Below are 23,192 nucleotides of genomic sequence, written 5' to 3'. Positions count from 1 at the left end.
TAAAAATGAGTGAACACCTCACCCTTCTTCTTCATGAAGTATACCCACACTTTCCTTGTGTGGTCATGACCACACTTTCCTTGTGTGGTCATCAATAAATGTCACATAATACCTGCAGCCTCCCATAGACATGGTCTTCGTAGGACCCCATACATCTGAATGCACAACATCTAGTGTATTTCTGCTCACATTTTTGTCATGTGAAAATACATGCTTTGTTTGTTTTCCAAATTGGCATGCTTCACATATTTTCTGCATACCTTCAACTTTAAACTTTGGCAGCCCTATCACAATTCCTTTAGTCTGCATAGACTTCATTCTCTGCACATTCACATGTCCAATTCTTTTATGCCAAATGTCTGTGTCTGCAACAATTTTTGAACCATTTGCAAACATCGTAGCACTCACTTCAGGCATGTTTACATTTAATGTAAACATTCTACCCACTCTGTTGCCTTTTGCAACCAACCTGCACTTGTCTTTAAAGTCTTCAACATCGCAGCACTCACTTCAGGCATGTTTACATTTAATGTAAACATTCTGCCCACTCTATTGCCTTTTGCAACCAACCTGCACTTGTCTTTAAAGTCTTCAACATAACAACCATCAGGGTTAAGCCGAACCTGCAAACCCTGCTCAATCATCTTGTCAACTCAAACCAGATTCTTTGTTATGTTTGGAACATGAAGTACATCTGCAAGGTACTTCACTTTGCCATCCTGCATAGACAATGGCACATCTCCAACATGGGCAATTGGATGAGCAGTGTGATCCCCTGTTTCCACAAAACTTGGTCTTTCAAGCTTTTTCATCTCCTTGAACCACTCCCCACCATGACTTGTCATGTGGTTCGAAGCACCTGAATCAACATACCATACATCATCTTTATGTGTTGCTTCAACATTTTCAGACATGGCATTAACAACATGTTGCATAACAAACAACCTTTCATTATCCTCAATGTTTCTACTCAAGGATGCATAGTTGTTTTGCTGCAATTTCCCATTTTGCATGTCAGCCTGCTTCTTATAACAATCTGCCTGCACCACATGTCCAGGCTTACCACAATAAAAGCATCCACGTGTATCATTATATTGCCTTTACCAATTTCCACGACCTCTTTGACTCCCCCTGCCTCTGAATTGGCCTCTTCCACCTGCGTGTTGTTGTTATTGTGAATTCTGGGATTGTTGTTGTTGCTGCTGCTGGCCATAATTCTGATTACCTGTTTGGCCACCTCCTTGGCCGCGTCCACAGCCTCCTCTACCTCGTCCTCTTCTTGAACTTGTGTAGAAGGCTTGTTGCTCTGAACTATTTTTGTTTTGTGAAGACTATTGGTCTTCAACCAACAAGCTCTTCTCTTCTATAATCAACATAGATACCAAATCTGTGAAATTGGGAATGTTTTCCCGAGTCTAAATAGACGTCTTGAACGCCTTATATTGTGGCCCGAGACCACGTAGACAGACTTCCACCTTATTATCATCATCTACTGAAATGCCAATAGATTCCACAATACCCTTGATCTTCAATGCATAGTCATTTACAGACATACTCTTTTTCTCCATTTTTCTCCATAGTATGAAGTTCATTCTTCAACTGTATCTTTCGTGCCTTGGTATTCGTTTCATAGAGTTTTACCAAGGTGTCCCACGCCTCCTCGGGGGACTTGGCATCCTGTATGTGCCCAATCGTGGTGTCCTGTATACTGATAGAGAGCCAATACATAACTTTTCGGGCTCCTTGGTTCTAATCCTTGAACTCTTTCACATCTGCACAGCAGCAGTTGGATTGATCTCCGATATCTCCAGTGCCTCTTCGTGCTCACCTTCTATGTAGTCCCAGTAACCCTTTCCCATCAGGAAATTTGTCAACCTGAACCTCCAAAAATGGAAGTTGTTCTTATTAAGCTTCTCAGCAACAATCTGATTTATGCCATCATTTGACATCTTGCCAAACACATAAATTTACCAAAAACAGCACTCTGGTTTGTCCTGCACAAACTGCTGTATTTTTTATAGCGGTACTGTATTACACTCAAATGTCACACCAGTGACCTCAATGTGCATACATACACCCAATGGCAACTGTTGACCTCCTTGCAGCACACACAATGTCTACACAACCAATTTGTCTTCCTGTAGTTCTTAAAATAGAGTTCTACAAAGAATCGATGACTTACCTGCAGTGCTCGAAATCGCTTGCTTTCCAAAAAACAGAGGTCCTAACGCGCCCGAAACGCATTTTCGACCCGGAAAATTTTGTCCAATAGAACCTTATAGTTGCCCCATTACTCCCACGAAGAAAGCTCCTCAATCAGAGATCGTTTGCCGGTGCCTCCTGTAGAGCTCCTGACAAGGATGTAGTCGCCAACACAAATAGGGAAGAGTAGATGAAGCTCTTACCCTCGTACCGCTTCTTGTGCTTTTCTTGCTTGCAGCTCATCCCTTAACATGAACCAAGCTCTGATACCATAAAAAGATGTAGGGGATAAGAGAGCTTGAGCTCTTGCAAGCACACACACACTCACAAAACCCTAAAAGAGAACACACAAGGTGAGAGGCTGAAAAACTTCTTGTTCTTCACCCAACACTCAACACACCATATACAAAGATAAGAGTACACACTATGAAAAGCTAGTCACCAAATACATACTAGGGTTCTCTATAGTGTGAACCCAACTAAATGAGCTAGCGCTATAACTATGCTAGCCTCTAGAATGGCTGTCACACAGCCTGTTCATTCCACTGGCCGCATATCACCCATGATCTCACCAACCATGTCAGTGGTGTAAGTGTGGGGCCTATCCCCCAAGCGGATCATCAATGTCCACTACCTCACTAGATGAGCTCTGTTGAGAGATGTAATCGTGGTGATGTGTGTATGTGGGAAAGCACCTAGAGGTGCAAGATATTGTGGTAAGATAAGAATGCCACATGTGATATTGTATGGTGTGTGAGTGTTGACCAAAAGAGTGGAAAAGGAGCGACGATGTGTAAAGTGGGATAAGGCTAGAAGGCCTATATCATTGTATGGTTCATTTGTGGAATGCAATAGAACTTGTGTTGAGTGTGCAATCTCTCTCTCACTTATGGAGTTCTTAGTGTGGTTTAATCCACCTTAATTATGTTGCTTAATCTACTAGGGTTCTCTATAGTGTGAACCTAACTAAATGAGCTGGCACTATAACTATGCCAATCTCTAGAATGGCTGTCACACAGCCTGTCATCCCACTGGTCGCATATCACCCATGATCTCACCAACCATGCCAGTGGTGTAAGTGTGGGGCCTATCCCCTAGGCGGGTCATCAGTGTCCACTGCCTCACTAGATGAGCTCGATATCTCAACATGTAAGCCCAAGAGGAAACGGTCCATTAAGTGCTTGTCACTCAATTTTTCCTTTTCTTCTCACAATGTGAACCAAGGTACTTAATGTATGCGATGTAGTTGCATAAGGTTTCCTATGGTTTTTGTTCCCATTGGAAAAGTTGGATTATGGGGCTACATTTGGACCCGTAGGGTGCAAATCCAAGAATGAAGGCCTCTCTCACTGCTTTGAAAGTGCCTTTGTGCCCAGGGTCCAAGGATTGGAACCATTGCATCGCCTTGCCTTCAAGGCTAAGTCTAAAGAGATGGACTTTTATTGCATCATCAAAAATTTCAAATGCTTGATAGATTTAGTTGAAGACCTCTAGGTGGCATACGAGATCTCCAACTCCATGGAATTTTGGCATAAGTTTGAAAATTTTCTCACACAGGTTGTGTATGTGATGTATGTGAATGCATTTGTTGTGCCACTCCCCTTCCTAAAGCTTATGCTAGGCTTGCAATGTCAATTTGGGGATTAAGGTGAGGTGATGCAAGGGTGGGGGGTGGGAATAGATCCGTGGATAGAGGAGGAGGTACATGAGTGTTCAAGGTGTCTATCCATGTCGGGATGCATATACGGAGGTGCGCCACTAGATGAGGGCTCTACATAAATCGTTTCGCCCTCATGGCCAAACGTGTGGCATGGCGGCCACAAGTGTGTGTGCAATGGCCAGGGTGTCGTTCAATGGAATGGAGGCACTTGGGGCATGCAACCATGACCGAAAGGTGTCCAACATGATGTGCGACGAAGCTTAGAAAAGCTTGAACGGTGCGCGCGTGGACCTGAAATAGGAGTTTTGGAGCTCTTTTGCCTCACGCGTGAACACACCCTTGAGGTGAAAATGGTCTTTTTAGGTGTTTCATGTGTGTAAAAATCACCCGAGTGAGTTGGGGAGGTAGACCATAAGCACCTATCAAAGATTTGGAAATTTGGATTTTCTTTTGAACGGCACACCCATACACTTATGAGCATACGCCCATGTCTTTAGGAAGGTACGGCCATGTCCAAGTTTGGAATGGCTGTATCAAGTTTTATTTTATTTTTGGGGACCATAAGCGTATGGTACGCCCGTATGCTTATGAGCGTACACCCACCATGACTCTAGGAAGATACGACCATGTCCAAGTTTGGAACAGCCATGTCAAGTTTTTTTTTGGGAGGACGGCATGCTCGTACACTTATGAGCGTACGCACATGTCTTTAGGAAGGTACAATCATGTCCAAGTTTACAACGATCGTGTTAAGTTTTTTTAATTTTTTAATTTTATTTTTCGTGTAGGACGATATGCTCGTATGCTTTAGAAAGGTACGATCGTGTCTAAGTTTGGAACAGTTGTGTCAAGTTTTTCTTTTTTATGGTATGCCCATGTCTTTAGGAAGATATGGCCGTGTCAAGTTTTTTTTTAATTATTTTTTTATTGGGTAAATCTGTCTGCCATGTGAATTCGAATTTGGAGGGAGGTGATTGTTGTTGAGTGGGGGACAACTAAGATCCCCTCATTTATGCAAGGTAGGTGGGAAAAGGCTAAAGTTAGAGGTTAGCTCTAGATTAGTGGTTTTCAAGTAATATAGGGGTAATCTAACTTAACTAAAAATTAATCCTTCTTAATCCCAATATTAATCACCTTTTAACCCTCTTCTTTGCTCTCTAATTACTCCCTAATGGTAATGAGTTACGAGACATGGATTAGATAGGTGGATTAGCAATGTTTAGACTAACCCAATAAGGTGATCATCCCCAATTAATATTTCTAATTAATCCACTAAAAAGAAAAAAATTAGGCAAATGAGACCTAATTAGTGCTAATTCTCACTAATTGTGACCTAGTGGGAGTGGTCTAGGCATGGAATTAGGTTAAGGCAAGTGTTTGGAACACTAATTCCACTCCATTTAGTCCAATTACAAGCAATTAGTCTCAATTTTTTGATTTTTAACTCTCTTTAAGTTTACTAATCACACTAACCAGTAGATTAGTGAAAATTAAAAGATTATTTATGGGTTTTTTTTTGTTTTTGGTTGATTAGGGTTCTATCTTACATTCCTAAGCTACCTATGTACACTTATCTAACAAAAAACATGTTTGAAAGCAAAAACTTAGCAAAAAACACTCTATGTTTAAGGAAAAACCCTCTTCTTTGAGCTCTCTAATCAGTTAAATTTCTAGTTTTTTTTACTCAAACACTTGCTAATTCTACTCCCAACCACAAGCTATGCACAAAATCAAAACAAAAACAACAAAAAAATCAACACAACAAATCCAACAAACCAAAAAACTAAATGCCATAGTTACTTGGCATCGTCTATGGAGACTCCATCGAATTCAAATCAAAGAAGGCTTTGACAAGTAGCGGATTGGCATCGGTCTATGGAGACTCCATCGAATTCAAATCAAAGAAGGCTTTGACAAGTAGCAGATTGGCTCTCCCCGCTGACAGTGGTGCCAAAGATGTTAAGAAAACCCTAAAGTGTTGTGGGAAATTATCGATCCATCGAGCTCGAGCTATGCTTAAGAGCTCCACCATATAGCCGCTCGTCACTGCCATCCTCCCGCACTTGTTGTCACACCGAGACGGTTGCTAATCCAACAGGTTGTGCAACTTCTCTCGCACGAAGATTGTGTGGGATCTTTGCCGAAAAGCGATCGTGATGGTAGCCTAATCACTCAAGCAAGAGGGAGAGAAGAAGTAAGACGAAAGCAAGAGAGAACAAGTGATTACTCCCAAACCCTAAACCTAAGCACACCACACATGCTAGATTAAAGTTGCAAGAGAGAGGGAGAGAGAACACTCCACTTTTGTTGCACAAATGGGAGAATCAGTTACAAACAAGAGAAATTGGCTTTTATAGTTTCAAGCCTTTTTCCACTAGGCCACCTGGGAGTAAGTTACCCGAGGCGCCCAAAACATAGTTACAAGGCTTTTCTCTATGGTTTGGCCAACTGACCAAGATCCTCTTATTTGTCTGTCCTTCGAAGCTCAATACTTGGGAGCGTCTTTAGGATGTTTCCCTCATCAAATAATGAGATTTACAATATAGTGCAGGCACCCATTACATAAGTGTGCAGATATAGTTGTCATATAACTGTATGCAAATGACATGCTATGCTAGATGATGTATATAGTGATATACTCATTGAAGTGTAATAAGTGGTTATACATGCCATGCTAGATGAGTGTATAATGATACTCTGATCGAAGTGTAATAAAAGTGATGAATATATGTTGTATTTGTGCCTATCAATGTTTCATTTTGGGATTAATTATTGTGATAGAAATTAATTGGAACAACTAATGTGTTTAAGTTCGTGAGATAGGTGATGAGCAGTGCATGTCGCACATGTTGTGATAGCAATTAATTGGAACAACTAATGTGTTTATGTTTGTGAGATAGGTGATGACCGATGGATGTGTTGCACATGGAGGATCTTGTCTATATCATCTCAGATTATTATTATTTCATATGAGTTATTTTGTTGGCCATGTGCCAAATGATTGTACATATCATTTATGCGCTTGTGTGTGGCATTGCTATTTTACTAGCACGTGTGTTAGATGAATTTTAGTTATTTTACACTTAGTGTGTGAACAAGCTTTAGTACTAAAGTTATTTTTGTAAAAGTGAAAAAGCAAGCCCTATTTTTGTATGCACAACTATTATTAGATCCTTGGGATATATTGTGAATACGATTCTAAAAATACTCTTGTCGGTCGTGAAAGTGAAGCTATATGCATGAGGGGGGATATTGCACCCAATAGTGTATTGATAGTGATGTTTACTCTATCTCTTGTTTTATGATTAAATATTGCCAATTAGATTCAAGTTTATGCTTTGTTCCTTGATGAATATGTGAGTTTAATTAATTCTTCAAGTACATGAGGTCCTGTGACATAGATCCAATAATTATGAAGGCACTATTGATGGAGATGTACCATATTTGTGACTTGGATTATAAGGAGAATTTTATGATGCTCGTGGATGCCTCTGCATTGGTATGGATATAGTTTATTGGACATTCACTTTTAGTCCTACTGGAGATCGTCTTGAGAGCCTTGTGCATATTGATATAGCACACCCGGAATACCATTATATACGAATATCTTTGGCCTTGGTGGTTATCTAAACCATGATCTTGGTGGTATATCTCATAGATTTCTATTTGATCCGAGCTATCCTTAGTGACCATCTTTCGATGGTGGGGCAGTGTTACTTCATATTCAGTGTAGGTGGCCGCCCTACATGCTCATGACTTGGGGTGATATGACTTACCCTTTGGATCCAAGTGGCACGAGATCTATGGTTATGATTAGCCGACTCCTGGGTTTCACATTCGATCTAGGAGGATGCATTTTTTTCTTCGTCATTGGTGTTGATCATTCCTTTCCATTTGATATGGTAGGGATCATTCATCTAGGCAATGACATTAAGGCGACGACATTGACATTTTAGAGATGGATGTGATTAAAGGCTTTTGTATATAGCCTTTGTATATGTCTCTTTTTGTGCATGAATACCATTTGATTTTGAGGACAAAATCATTGTAGAAGGGGATGGTTTGTTATGAAGCAATTTTAATGCATCTCTACACATGTATGGGTTTGGGCCTAGGCACATGGACCTTGGGTCCCTTGGGCATAGATTTAGGCATAGACATATTATTAGCTAGTCTAAAATGGCCAAGCACTATATAAGTGCCCTTGGTCTAGGCTATTGTATCTTTTGATATCTTTTACCCTTTTATCATTTGATGATAATACATATCTACCTTGGAGCTTTGAAGCTTCCATGGAGATCTTCTTCCATGTCTTAGACTCCATGTAAACGATGTCTACATGTCTCTAAACTCCACATAAACGGGTCTCTTCTCCCTCCCTTCCTTTCATTGGCCTACTCTATGCTTTGAGTAGCCTCCTTTCTTTCAATGAGCTAGTCTACTAGGTCTTTCTTGAATGTGTCTAACCCCATGGGGTACCAAAATGCCTCCTTTCTTTCAATGAGCTAGTCTACTAGGTCTTTCTTGAATGTGTCTAACCCCATGGGGTACCAAAATGTCTAGAAACTCTGCCTTCATTTATGACATGGCATCCCCATCTAGACACATCAAAGAGGCACCATCCATAAAAAGACATACAATTATAGACTTTTTGTGTTCCATTTAGAGCTAGATGCCTATGCGAAACACTAAACCAATAGCAATGCCATGATCACATTATCATTAAAAGCCACAAAAAAAAGAAGAGATTATGCATTGAATAGCCATGCATTGCGTATTTTGGCTATTAGCTAAAGCCACCAATAATGGATGAGAGATAAATAAATAGAAGGGGGGGGGGGAAAGAACACCCCTACCTCACTGATCTTCTAAGTACAAAAGAGCCTAACACCAAACCATTAAGACTTAAATTGGACTTAGCACAAAGGCTTAAAGTAAAGACCATGTTTGCAATTAATTGGCCAAATCCTAGCTTAGTCAAAACTCTAAGTGCACTCTATCATATGTTTTCTCAAGATTTAATTACAAAAGAATACATTTCTCCCTCTTTATACAACTCAAATTATATATATATTATTAGAAATATATATAAAGTAAAGACCATGTTTGCAATTAATTGGCCAAATCGTAGCTTAGTCAAAACTCTAAGTGCACTCTATCATATGTTTTCTCAAGATTTAATTACAAAAGAATACATTTCTCCCTCTTTATACAACTCAAATTATATATATATTATTAGAAATATATCTACCCCTAGTAAACCCATGACACCAAAACAAGAGCAAGGTCCCTTTATGTCACGTAGGCTGTAACGCCTGTGACCGACGGCAGACCGGATGGCTATATCCGGGGTTCAGTGGGAGAGGACGCCCATGCGGAGTCATGGGCGGCCAGGCTAGTGTGGACGGCAGGCCACACACTATATAGCCTGGGGGATGAGGGGCAATCCTCATTCTTCCTCTATGGCTGGGTGGTGAGCCAGAGGCCATCCCCTCTTGTGGTAACGCCCGTAGCGGCGTTACGGGAATGTAACACTGGTATCACAGCGTGGTTCGAGGGGATCGTGAGAGTCCGCGCGTGAACGGGGGATCGGAGCCCACTCGATGGTTTTCATCCACAATCTTCTCACCCTTATCTCGAATGGAGGGTGTGGAGGGAGGCAGCCATGGAAGAATGGAGGGGAAGAACTCTCTCTCTCTCTCTCTCTCTCTCTCTCTCTCTCTCTCTCTCTCTCCCCGACACACACAGTGCAAGCGAATTGGAGGTAAGCAATTTTCGTTTTTTTTGCTACGTTGAAGCTAATTTCGTTTGGTGAGAGCGAACTCCGTCTACTGTGTGTGGGGGTGGGGGGGCGCAGACCAACCCCACGAAATTAAAGAAAAAACGCGTGTGTGGGGGGGGCGAAGACCACTAGCCCACGACCCGTGCTGAAGGGGGGAGGTGGGGGGGGCGAAGAGCAGCCCCACAGCCCCACGCTTTTACCTGCGCTACCAACAAGGCGACGGTGGGCGCGTGAAGGTGAAAATGACTATGTGGAAAGGGGGGGGGCGCAAAGCCCATGTAGCACCTCACTGAAGAGCACTGACCCGCAGCAGCAGGCGAAGACACGAACAGCATCCCCACGCTTGGCTGTAGCAATGTAAAATGTTTGGGTCTGCGTGAAATTGGTTGAATGAATATGGTGTAGCCACCCAAATGAAATAACCTGCGCGACCATTAACGCCAGGCAGCTACGGCGGGCGTGTGGAGGAGGATGGCAATGCAACGTTTGCCTATACATGGGCCACCCAGGCGGCGGCCGGCCTAGGCGGCCAGCCAGGCCAGCCAGGGGGGCGGCCAGCCCCACGGCGGCCAGCCCAGGCCGCCAAGCCAACGGGCGGCCAGCCCAGCGACCGGGCGGCCATGCCAGCGGGTGGCCAGGCGGCCAGCATTGTGGACACTTCCCACGGGCGGGCGGCCACGCCCGAAGCGGCGAAGGCCCGTTATTATTATTTTTAAAAGCTGCAGGCGGCCAGCGTTGTGGACACCCCCCACGGGCGGGCGACCACGTCCGAAGCGACGAAGGCCGGCCCGGCCCGTTATTTATTTATTTATTTATTTATTTAAAAAAAAACAAGGGTAAACCCCACGAAACAAACCCAACACGGCCGTCGCGCCGTGTGGCCGTAGTGCCTGTTTTCCACGAAAGAGACCCACCGCAGACGGCCGTAGCGCCGCGTGCTAAGAGAGAGACAAAACCCACGGCCGTAGTGCCGAGTCCTTCGAGAGTGAGCCGTTCTATGGCCGTTGTGCCTAGTGAACACGTCTATGACCATAACGCCTCGAAAATAACACATGTGGTGATCACACATTTGGTTCGGAGAGACAAAATTTAAGCTAAGCATAGACTTCGTATTCACCATCAAAGTCACGTAGTTTGGCTATAGTGTAAATCTGAAACCGAGGTGTGTTTTACTTGGGCTAAGAGGACCGGCAATGGCGTCAGTTGTGCCCAAATTAGACGAAGTGCTTATCAAGAGAAATCTAGGTAAGCATAATTGAGCCGTAGTGCTCATAACCCTTCACAATCTTTTAACAGATGCTAGAAGATTGTGATAAACTTTGGCAAATGAGAACCATGTACAAGCGTAGTCTTGATGTGGTTATGCCTTGTGTCCAAACAAGTTGCTTACTGTTTGTAGCAACAAGAGAGCTTTGGCCCGTAGAGGCAAGCTGGCCCTTGTTGGTAGTAACAAAATAGTGTCACTACTTGGGCCTAGAGAGTAGTGACTAATTTGATTTAGTCACGTACATTGCCTGGTAAAAGTAATCCCTAAGGTGTGTATTACTTTGGATAAAGGGGCTCGTAGTGCTGCTAGCAGTACTCAATTGAATGGTTTATCTAGGAGTACTAATCTGAAGGATTAGCATACGCCTAGATAGTAATAGCAGATTTAGATTAATTTGTACAAATCAAAGGTAAATCTGAAGGGGTATAGTTTTGAGATGTAATGCTCAATGCCCTTATAGAAGTTTATCGACGAAGAGAACTATTCTTAAACTTACTAGCATGGTTTTCTCTTCTTTTTATTGCCATGCGTCAACATCCCACTGCTCGAGAGTTTGTGGTGATCTTTTGAGGGGGGAAAGAGCCTTTTTATATGTCACATCAATTGGTTTGGCGGTAATTTGATGGTATGGAACATCAAATTCTCACGGAATCGATTGTAGTGGTGGAATGGGACGCCAAGGCTTGTGCATGTAACTTGACTCTTTGGCAGGTTGTATGTACACTTGTCTGTAGTGATAAAGTGTGCAAGATAAAATTTGAACTTTGACAATTACAAATATAGCCATGAGTTGGGATAAAACCCAGTTACAGAGTTCGGAGAAGCTCTAGGTAGCAAGACCATGATGGTGTACTAGTGCTAACAGAGTGATTTAGTTCCGGAGTGATCTAAATCTAGAGGTTAGCAGTAAGACTAGTTTGGTTGGACAGTTTCATGCATGGGGGACGCCCTATAGCATTTTGCAAGCGTAGCCTTGCCTATGTTCAACATAAGTGTGCGATTGTGAGTACATTTTAGTTGCTACCATATGAATTTGGGAAATATATTACTTTCCTACATAAGCAATTGTAATATTGCATGACCGGCTATTTTGCTTACAAAGTTCATGTGCGTGTAAACCCTATAAGTCGTATGACCCCTGGGAAATGAGTGGAGCATTTCTAGGATTTAATAAGGTTTTACATGGCAATAGTGAGTAGTATCTCACTCCAGATGAGCCTGGTTGTTGTTAGTATCGGATCCAACATATGTAGTGTACAAAACTCGGGCTGAGTTAGGATAGGAGGCTAAGCCGGAGAGCTTAGTGGTAAATCCTACTGTATCTGGTGAGTTTTGACTTAACCGGAGTGTTAAGAAGTAAACTCAAAGTCTGGGGCTGAACTGAAGTGTTCGGAGGCAGACATATCTTTTGTTAAATCGGAGAATTTAGCAAAAGATGAGCTTGGGGTGAACCATGGTACCCAAGAAAAAAGCTCTTCACACTAAAATAGTGCACAATAATTTTAGGGTGATAAAAATCCATCGCAGGAATGTTTTACAACTTTCCATAGATGATAGATGAAGACCATGTACTTTACGGAGTTAAAGTACATAGGTGGTGACTTCGGCGCCACATTTTTTGTAGGAAGTCACCAGTGGTGTATTTAGGTCAGCCGAGACTCCACAAGACCTATGCATTAGTTTTTAAGTTGACCTCTATGATAAGGACGTCCAAAAAATTCGGGTTGTAATACCAAAGATTGTACTGCAATGTGCAATGGAGGAGTCAATTTGTGTAGTCACTTCTTAGCAGCAAGTGACTTAATCATCTTGTTATAGATGGTTGTATATGGTACTCCCACTCGGGGGAGGTACGCCATTGGGTACGGAGTTACTCACAGACTAGTATGGAGCTACTAGTGTGATGATAGTGGGTACGTAGTCACTCACTACTAATACATAACTGCTAATAACATTAAGATCCTCGAGTGAAAGATACTCTAGATCAACATTTTAAATTACCGAACCACAATCCATGAGTATCGAGGTACTCATAAATATGTTGACGTTGCTCAAATCAAGAGACCGATTTGTTCGATGGTATGGAATAAGCAAGGAGAGTGGAGTAACTTAAAAGTTACACATCACTAGTCCTAGTGAGTTGTCAAATCATCCGTAGTTTGATGATTCCCTCTACCTATCAGATAACATTCAATTTTGCAAGCCCTGGCATTTAATCCGTAGTGATTATGAGTTTGGTGCGAGATATGGTTATGAAGAACTTACAAGAGTACTCATTTATTTGCTTGTCATTGGTTATAGCTTGGTAGAGATTGCCACCTGTGATGGGTAGGTAGCTTTGCCGCTATAATGAGAAGGCAGCAAATAATGTTCTCATAGTTATACTTCATACCAACACCAAATAGGGATAGGATGAAATTCCTAAGTTCATCATCACGAAGTACTGTGATGTTTGCATTTATATTGAATGTATGATGTAATGAGACATTGGGCTTGTGTAATTACCATCAATTATCTAGCAACCTATGGCTTCGCAGCAAGCTCAGTCATTATGCGTGGATTGATAATATGGTTATTAGTAGTTTGGAATTTTTCTTGATAGATGGTACAACCCACCCAAATAATTCATAAGTGTGTAACCACTTATGAAGGGTAATAATATGCAACAATGAAGCACTTTGTTACAAGTGTGAAACCACTGATCTGTTGCAAAGCAGTTTATCAATAGTACCACCATATGTGCGTAGACACTATACCACATCTTCGTTGCAAGATGTTTAAAAGTTCTTGGAAGGACTCAAGAAAAAATATATTAAACATGGTCTAGACTCGTTCTTGGACCTCTGACACTAGCGCGTAGTCCGCTTGAGAGTAAAATTTTGAGGACAAAAACCTTTCTTGAGGGAAAGGAGGGATATCCTCAAATATCACATAAACTCGAATAGTTGTGTGAGTCCACTTGAAGGGATGTGTCTGGTAATAGCAACAAAGAGTTGTAGGTGATTGGATGTAACTCCAGACACCGTAGTGGTGCAAGAATCTTTATCAAACATCTCCACATACTATATGGTCTGCCCGCCAGCAGATATAGTATGGCATAAGAGATAGGAAGTTTAATTGTTACATTTGAACGGAAATCTTCAAAAGTTACATTTACTCTGAGTTAGAGTGGAGTTTAACCATCCGTAGATTGATGGTAGTTAGAAACTCAACAAAATTCTAGAGCATATGCTTGTGCCAAGATGTTACTCTAAGAGAGAAAGTATCTCTCAACTTTGGAACTAATCCTTGTGATTCATGATTAGATTGGCTCTAGTTTATTTCTCCTATGGCCGTAGAGCTTTCCAAGGAGAAATTTTAACAAGTTGGTGATGCAACATAGTAGCGTAGTCTACAAATATCTAGTAGCATGGTCTAAGAACTTGCGCTACTAGAGTGCTCTCCAGTACATTAGCTTCTGTGCTAATGACATTATGCAAAATCAAGGCATGAAATTTGCCTTAAGGTTTTGGTTGAAATACCAAATCATGGCTTGTTTGAGCATGATCCTGTCTTTACAGAGGTCTGGCGTGCTGTACGCGTACGCACTTTGTCACAGCCGCGCCCACCTTCCTCGCCGGCACGTAATGCTAGTCCGGAAAAACTGGCCGTAGGTGCGGCGGGTAGCGAGGCAAGAGTTAGTCCGGAGAGGCTAGCCGAGCCTTCGGGGTATAGTTTTGATAGTCCAAGTGCGGGTCATCCTGGGATTCAGAAGACCTATGCACTAGTATAAAAACAGTTTTATTGGCCTAGTTTGTTTAAGAACGTCCAGACTTATGTGCTGAAATGCAGTAAGTACCAGGCCAATAAACATGAACGTCTTAAGGTTGGAAAACTACTCCATCCGCTGGAGATTCCTCAAGGGAAATGGGAAAGCATTTCCATGGATTTCATTACCGGTTTACCCAAGACGAGTCGAGGGAATGACTCGGTGTGGGTAGTAGTGGTTAACTAAAATGGCAAAGTTTATTACCACGAAGAAAACTGTAAAAACGCCAGAGTTGGCAAAACTCTTTATTGAACATCTCTACAAGCTATATGGCCTGCTCGCAGATATAGTGTCGGAAAGAGATAAAAGTTCAACAGTCATTTTTGGAGGGAAATCTTCAAAAAGTTGGATACTACTCTGAGTATGAGTACGGCAGATCATCCGGAGTCTGATGGTCAAACTGAAAGAATTAACCAAATTCTAGAGGATATGTTGCGTTCTTATGTAAGTAAGAAGCAATCAAATTGGGAAGAATATTTGCCCATATTGGAGTTTGCTTATAACAACTCCAAGCATTCAACGCGACGACGATTGGATTTACACCATTCATGTTAATGTATGGATTCCAGCCGAGATCTCCGATGGCTGTAGGCCTAGAAAAGGAGAAGATTCAATCTGTCAAGGATTTCCTTGAAGATATGAATGATATGCTCAAAGCTGCACGCGAGAGCAGCCGTAGCGCACAGGATCGCGCTAATACATTTGCCGATAAAGGACGCAGACAAGTGACCTTTGCAGAAGGTGACTTTGTATTTTTAAAGGTTCCTGCGCAGTCAGCAACCATGCAAACGGGAAAGTGTGATAAACTTTCTCCTAGATATTGCGGTCCTTTCAAGGTCCTTAAGAAGATTGGGGACGTAGCCTACAAACTTGAGTTACCGGAGAGTTCTCAAGTTCATCCTGTCTTCCATGATGTTAGTAAACTGAAGAATCAGTTCGCGGGTTAGAGAACGTAGTTTCTCTAAATATTTTGGTGGAATTGATCACTCCACCAAAGATACCACATGAACCGGAAAGGATTCTTGGGTATCGAGACAGACAAACCCGACATAAAGTGTACCACAAGGTACTTGTTAAATGGACAGATAGGGATGAGGAGGTGGCAACCTGGGAACGCTGTAGTGCAATTTCCAAAAGGTTTCCCCAGTTTGTTTTCGAGGAAGAAAACTCTTCTTAAGGGGGGGTAATGTCACGTAGGCTGTAACGCCTGTGACCGACGACAGACCGGATGGCTATATCCGGGGTTCAGTGGGAGAGGACGCCCATGCGGAGTCATGGGCGGCCAGCTAGTGTGGACGGCAGGCCACACACTATATAGCCTGGGGGATGAGGGGCAATCCTCATTCTTCCTCTATGGCTGGGTGGTGAGCCAGAGGTCGTCCCCTCTTGTGGTAACGCCCGTAGCGGCGTTACGGGAATGTAACACTTTATATTATTGTATATATATCTACCCCTAATAAAACGATGACACCAAAACAAGAGCAAGGTCCCTTGAGATTCTTTGCGTTAGATCTCGTGGATTGCTACTGCATCGATCAACCTTAGTAACTATCTCCCACAACTCATAGAAAGACAAGATTGTCACATTCCTCTAAATATGATAACACATTGTATTTGCCAAAGGTTCTTGTTTAGAGCCCAAGCTCTAATAACACATAATATTTACCAAAAAATCCTTGTTTAGAGCCCAAGCTCTGATACCATGTAAGAAAGTACAACTTTTGTGTTAACATAAGCAACATGACAGAGGACAAGAGTCAATAAGATAGAAAGATGTTGCAAACTAAGATTACAATTAGTGGTAATTGCTTCCCACCTGTGTGCCCTTGTTAAGGATCTTAGACGGCAATTTGGGAAAGACATTGAAACGAAGGTTATATGCACTATAAAGGGTGCACATGAAGTGAAGATATATCTCAAAACTGATGATCTAAATGATGGATAGTTGCCAAATGCATCCATATATCTTGTGTAGAGACAGACAGTCGTACGATAGGTCAATTGGCCACGTTGACTCAACTGGACTCAACTCCTTATATCACCCGACTAGGGTAATGATATAGACTGAATACATGGAGCAACTTTGAGACCCATTCAAGGTTGTTTGGGTCCCACAACCCCTTACATGTTTTAAGAGGATTTTTCTCTTCCCTTAGATATGGGAATATCAACTTGCACTTGCATGTAGCCTATTTGGTGTGATGTCAAAAGTAGTCTTTTAACCATTTGGCCATATATGGCTGCCCATATACAAAGAGGCCTTACAAAATAGAGCTAGCTACGCAATCATGCTGATAAGAGTGGCAACATGCATACTATTTGTATCTATTTATCTTAAAAACAAAAAAGTTGGATGGTTTTTATTACACGAGGGTCCCGCATACCCTTCTCTATATTGACTTAAGGAAGAGTTTCACAAAGCTGATAAGAGTGGCAACATGCATACTATTTATCTTAAAAACAAAAAGTTGGATGGTTTTTATTACACGAGGGTCCCGCATACCCTTCTCTATATTGACTTAAGGAAGAGTTTCACAAAGCTGCCACATGGCAAGAATTTGGGGAAGAGGAGGTTTTGGTAGCATTTGATTTTAGAAGCCTCAAAAAACGTGCGAAGCACGGGTTCCCAACAAGTTTTACAAATACACACACACACCTATGGGTTCACGAGGTACAAGGTTGCCATGCAATGTAGGCAGCAGTGGATCGAACCCATTACCTTGGGTTACAAGCCAAGGCAGCAATGGATTTAACCCATTGCCCGGGTTATAAGCCATCCACTGACCACCTCGGGTTACGAGCCTCCACTTTAACCGACCTATCGATTGGTGGTATTTGTATCTATTGATCTCACTACTTCAATGAATGCACTATCTCGAGTCATACAGGGAGTCCGCCCGCACACTGGACAGTGTGGAAGACCATTCTTTGCGAGTTTCGTGTGTAAAAGTGCTCTTTGGCTGTTGACTCTTCTCCTCTATCAGCAGGTTTCTTTCTCTGTGTGCATGCTGCCATTGATTTCAGCCGAAGGAAAAAATCTTTTATGTCTCATCGGTTTTGAAGGAAACAAATTCTGTTTGCAGGCCCAAACTATTGTCCTTCAGAATGCGTCGATGGAGTATATTTCTCGCGCTTATGTTGCTACTGGCCTTCGGAAGCGCCGTCGGGCATGCCCGCAAACTGGTAGTTGTCGGTCATGGCGGTAAGCTTTTCATCTTCCGTGTAATCGCAGGATTGAGGATCTCCTGTTTTTTAAAACGGTTTGGATATATCTGTCATAATGATTAACACCGATCTAGATTTTTTTTTTGGGGTTTTTGCACCAGAATTTAGTCACGATGGAGTTACCCTGGCTCTTATGGGCCTTCAACACCTCAGAGATCAGAGAGTTGAAGGGTTTTTAGATGATTGCTGATATATGATATCATGTAGTGACCTGATGAATGCCTAGTAATGCAATACCTTGGTGACTTGATGAGGGATTTACATGGAAATGGGAGTGTCTTTGATGTCGTCCTTGAAGAATGACCTATTTGGATGGTATTGAGGGTTGAAGGTTTTTTAGATGATTGCTGATAGGGGATATCATGTAGTGACGTGATGAATGCCTAGAAATGCAATACCTTAGTGACTTGATGGGGGCATTAACATGGAAATGGGAGTATCTTTTGGCAGTACCTTTGATGTCATGACTTGGAGTATTGAGAGTATAGATATGTGATGTTTTATATCATCGTAAAGGGGTAGGGGATAAATATAGGTACGATAAAGGGTTCCGATGGGGTTACAATGGATAGAGTATAGATGTATAGATATGGAATACCGTAAAGGAGAAATTTTTGTTCAGGTGTCTATTTTCTTTCCAGAGAACTTCTTTACCGCCCCCAGTTTAAGCATGTATGTCATAACAGGTTTTTTTATTGTGTACCTTGGAAACATTGTCACAGGATGGTCATTTCTTGGCCTAGAATGTTGGAACAGTGTTTCTTTAAAGGAGTGAATTTGTCTCTGTGGGTTTCCTCGCCATACAAGACACATTTGCCAATGCCTGCTTGGCACCTTTGTAACGGCCATTAATGTCTGCCTCTTCCTGTTTCCACTCGACTGTACACCTCTATTTTTTTTTTGCTATTTTAGGTCTCGTATTTGACAGCTTGCCATATCTTAGATGTTTGCTATTCTCAGTACTAAATGAGGAACTTTTTTGTGTCCATTGCGTGTATGTGTTCAAGTGATGTGGTTGAGGATTTGAATGTGTACAAGTATGTGATTCTTTTCCTCTTTTATCATGAACTTGTGATCTTTCTAGACCACTGCCCAGATGGTTGAAGTTCTCACTTGTGTGTAGTCCTAAGATTGTGACTATTGGCGTTACCAGTGTCAAGGGTTGAGCCAATCGTGACTTGGCAAACACTTTTTAACAAAAGAAAAAGAAAACAGAAAAGTGGACAAAGCATGTAGGCTTGCTTGCCTGTCATCTGTAAACAATGAAAGGTTCACAGTAAAAACATGAATTGGGGACACAATCAGGAAGATTTGGTATCTACATCAACCTGTGGATCCCTTTATTTGGTATGAGTGTTTTTCTCGGCACCATTTTTAGACTTGTAATGCCTTGCAAAGGACCAAGACATAATTGCATGTATGTAACGGGCTACATGGGAGGATCTCTCTAGTTGTTATGAGAGTGGTTTTCTTAGCACTCTGTTTAGGTCTGTAAGACACAGTCACTTGTATGGAATGGGCTGTGCAGTATGGGTTGTACTGTATGGCATATTTTGTGACTTTACACACCACAGAATGTGCGAGCCATTTTTTCTGGGATAGGGTGTGTACACTTCTGGCTCCAAGAATACTGTGAAGTTGGATGCTTTGAATGGTTGTTTGGTGTACTGCCTGTAATAGCTCCCCATGCCCAATCACAAGTTAAGGTGAAGTCACTGTTTTTTGATTCATAAGTCAAGGCTAAGTCACTGTTTTTTGATTCATGATGAATGTGCATGTAGTTAAAAAAAAGAAGAAGCAAATCTACCTGTATGTTGTCTGCAGGTGGCTCACTTCAAGGTTGGTTTGCTTTGAAGATTATAGATTTCCATAAGGAGCATGGGCAAGGTGAGGCATCAAGTTTTTTCTATGTTTTTGCAAATAAGCACTCAAAGAAATTTAAGTAAAATGGAAGTGGTTAGGTAAAAATGATCAAGAGTCAAGTATATACTAAAGAGGTGTTGTTTGATTATATATGTGTGTGTGTGTGTGTGTGTGTAGATATATAGAAATATATGCATTGCCTGTATGTATATGTTGTCGGATCACCTTTTTAATGGTTGCTTATGGTGCAGTCTTCACTCTCTCCAATAGAAGAAAACCAATTTCCTTGTTCCAAAGGCAGCCTTCAGGACTCCAAGACTCAGATATTCCTTCATTGAATGGTGTTCCTCAGAGCTTCATGTGTGATACATGTTTGGATATTTCCACGTTTGTGGAGCAAGTCTTGACAGACCCAGATACAATGGGCAATGTACTTGACTACGTCAATGGGTCCTTCTGCAAAGCTCTTTCTGGTTTACAAGAACAGGTATGATTTATGGTGATCCACATGGTCGCTAGCATCACATCACAGAGATAAGTTTCCCGTTTCTAGTCTGTCAAGACTGACTGGACACATGTTGCAGTGTATCAGCCTGGCAGAACTGTATGTGCCGGAGTTAGTTGAGACACTACAAGTCTATGCAGCACCTGACAAACTTTGTGGTGAAACCAAGCTTTGCCCAAGCTCTGCAATGCTGCTACTAGATGATGCCCGAATTTGCAAAATGTGCACAGATTTCACAACTGAAGCACTCACTTACATACAAGACAACAAGACAGAGGCAGAGATTCTGGAGGCCCTGCATTCTCAGTGTTCAAACCTTGGACAGTTCAGTTCAAGGGTAAGCTATTCCAAGATTCCTTGTGCAAGTTTACATCTTCTGTTTGCAGGTTTCAAGTGTTTTTATTATGTAGTGCCAGCACAGAGACGTGTCTGTAAAATTTTTGGTCTAAATTTTGTGGCATTGTGGAACAGTGCAACATGCTTATAGACACCTATGCTCCTCTTTATATCAAAGAGGTTGACTCGGTAACACCAGAACAATTGTGCCAGAAGGTCGGGATCTGCAATAGTCGCTCTATCAAAGATCCCAGCCATTGTGCTACTTGTGAGTTTGCTGTGTACCAGTTGAAAGCCAAGCTTCGAAATCCTCTGGTGCAGGTAGCTACTTTCCTTAACTGTTAAAACTAATTTTCACATTCATGCTCTTCATGCATGCTTTTGTTTGTTGGTGTGTATACGTGTACGAATGGGGTGTGTACGCATGCTGGCTTCTTTTTTTGAATATATAGACCATTCAAAATCCTGGTATTTTGTTCTAGGGGTTTCTATGGCTAATGGTTCCCTTTGGTCTGATTATCAGGGAAAAATGCTAGAAATGCTTATCGAGGGGTGCTCCAAAGTGCCAGCTCATGTCGATCAGGTATATTGTGTTGCATATGCATACGTTGAGGTTTGGTGTGCTGTAACTGGAGTGCTCTCTCCAATGTAGCCTGTGGGAGGCATGGCAGCAGCGGTATTTCTGGCACAGTCAGGATCTGCTGCCTGCTGTGTGTGTGTGTGTGTGTGCGTGAGAGAGAGAGAGAGAGAGAGAGAGAGAGATCCACTCCAGATCAGAGGACCTCTCCGATCTGGAGAGGTTACGTGCAGGGTTGTCTTAGTCCAGTAGGTCTCAGAGGTTTTGTGTGCTGTAACTGGAGTGCTCTCTCCAATGTAACTCATGGGAGGCATGGTATTTGTGGCACAGTCAGGATCCACTGCCTGGTGGGTGTGTGTGTGTATGTGAGAGAGAGAGAGAGAGAGAGAGAGAGAGAGAGAAATCGCTTGCCTGGTAAATATGGATTGTAATGCTGTTTTTGTGCAGTGTAAGGAGATTATCACCCAGTATGGACCATTCATATTGGCAAACATTGATACATTCTTGGATGCAGAAACCATCTGCACAGGAATCCATGCGTGTGGTGACAGCACCAAAAAGTTGAGTGATGATATACTGATTCAGCTTCCCATTGCTCGTGACAGCATTGCACATCACTGATACTAGTGAAAGTAAAGCATTGATTTTTAAAAAACCTAACCTTTGTAAATCTTGGCCTTGCATGTATTTCCTTGTAAATTAAACGCTAAATTTCTTGTATGTGTGGCTTTAAGAGCTCGCATGGTGAGCATCTTATTATAACTGATGGTCATTATGTTGATACTTGGTGCTTGTCATGTTTGGTATAAGCGATTGTTTATGGCTTTTCTCCTTTTGGCATGACCAAGGTACACTTGTTTATTTTGGCTTGCCCGTGCTTTGTTTGGATTTTGAATGTAACAAGCTCTCACAATCTAGACTCAGTGTGTGGGGTCTTAGCTTGCTTACATATGTCAAATCTGAGCTAGTGTGTGTGTGTGTGCATGTGTGTGTGTGTGTTGTGTGTGTGTGTGTGTGTGTGTGTGTGTGTGAGGGTGTAGGTGCTAGGTAGAGGCCCCGTCGGTCGGTCGGCCGGCTGCAGGGTGTTGTATGTGTGTCTCCATGCGTACAGAAGCATATGGACTTTGGGTCACCCGTTATGGTGATATAGTGCATGGGTTCTTCGTATGCTACCGCTGTCTTTCCAGAGTGGAAAGCTTTGTTACACCACCTATATTGGTCGGGTTTGCTCCTAAACCAGGGAAACTCTTTGACTACGGAGAGCATTCATTGGAGAAGGGTGTTTGAAGTGCTTCTTGTATTATCCCAGCCAATGAAGGCCTATAATTTTTTCGTGCTTACAAATGGGATGTTATTGATGAGCATGGTATGGTTTTTTTGTTTCCTCAAGTAGTCAGACATTGTCATTTGGGATTGTATCATAGGTTGATTTGGAGGGTCATTATGGAGATGATGCAACCATTGCGGCGAGTGCTTGTGCTTCAAGAAGGTTGACTCAAAGATTGGCTTTTTGACAAGAAACTCTTTGGATATACATCTCTTCCTTTTCATGAGCTTTCAATTCTAGTGTGTACAAGCTCCTTTTGCGCTCTCTCTCTCTCTCTCTCTCCTCTCCCCCCCCCCCCCCCCCCCCCCCCCCCCCCCGGATTCATGAGCAAGCGAATCATCCATGGAGGATGCCTAAATCCTTGCTTTGGTGGAAAGCATATTGGGATGGATATGGAAGAGCAAATTGTCTTTGAAGCAACAATAGTTTCTATGGATATGTATTATGGGTGTTTTTTCGATGGTAATTCTTTTGGTACGTGGACACATTCCTTCAGCCTCATGTAGGTGAGACAATGTCCCATCCTTTGTGGTATTGCTCGACAGATTGTTACGGCACCTATGGGCACAATTTCTATATAGGCTTTTTGGGCGGTAGTTTTGGTTTTTAGTTGGCTCTCTCTATCATTGCTAGCTTATGT

At 42.2% G+C, this 23,192-nt stretch overlaps 1 protein-coding gene across 1 annotated transcript; it reads left to right on the top strand.

Moving 5' to 3' along the window:
- The first annotated feature begins 17,575 nt into the window (after nucleotides 1-17,575).
- On the top strand, nucleotides 17,576-22,049 carry LOC147631454 (uncharacterized). Its single transcript, XM_086809854.1, has 8 exons — nucleotides 17,576-17,706; nucleotides 17,803-17,921; nucleotides 19,769-19,831; nucleotides 20,059-20,294; nucleotides 20,392-20,649; nucleotides 20,784-20,969; nucleotides 21,172-21,231; nucleotides 21,673-22,049. The coding sequence occupies exons 2-8, from the start codon at nucleotides 17,825-17,827 to the stop codon at nucleotides 21,844-21,846; spliced, it is 1,074 nt and encodes a 357-aa protein (XP_086665980.1). The 5' UTR covers nucleotides 17,576-17,706; nucleotides 17,803-17,824; the 3' UTR covers nucleotides 21,847-22,049.
- The last annotated feature ends 1,143 nt before the right edge of the window (nucleotides 22,050-23,192 follow it).

This window comes from Cibotium barometz, chromosome 15 (assembly GCF_041138505.1).
Source record: "Cibotium barometz isolate CiBa-2024 chromosome 15, ASM4113850v1, whole genome shotgun sequence".
Classification (NCBI taxonomy): domain Eukaryota; kingdom Viridiplantae; phylum Streptophyta; class Polypodiopsida; order Cyatheales; family Cibotiaceae; genus Cibotium; species Cibotium barometz.
This window is presented reverse-complemented; position numbering and strand designations above follow the sequence as displayed.

What these genes read in the sequence shown, in the direction of transcription:
- LOC147631454 (XM_086809854.1), top strand. Translation starts at nt 17,825, where the DNA reads ATGCGTCGATGGAGTATATTTCTCGCGCTTATGTTGCTACTGGCCTTC. An exon ending in TTGGACAGTTCAGTTCAAGG is followed by an intron (nt 20,650 to 20,783) that starts GTAAGCTATTCC and finishes ATTGTGGAACAG; the next exon opens with TGCAACATGCTTATAGACAC. An exon ending in TTCGAAATCCTCTGGTGCAG is followed by an intron (nt 20,970 to 21,171) that starts GTAGCTACTTTC and finishes TCTGATTATCAG; the next exon opens with GGAAAAATGCTAGAAATGCT.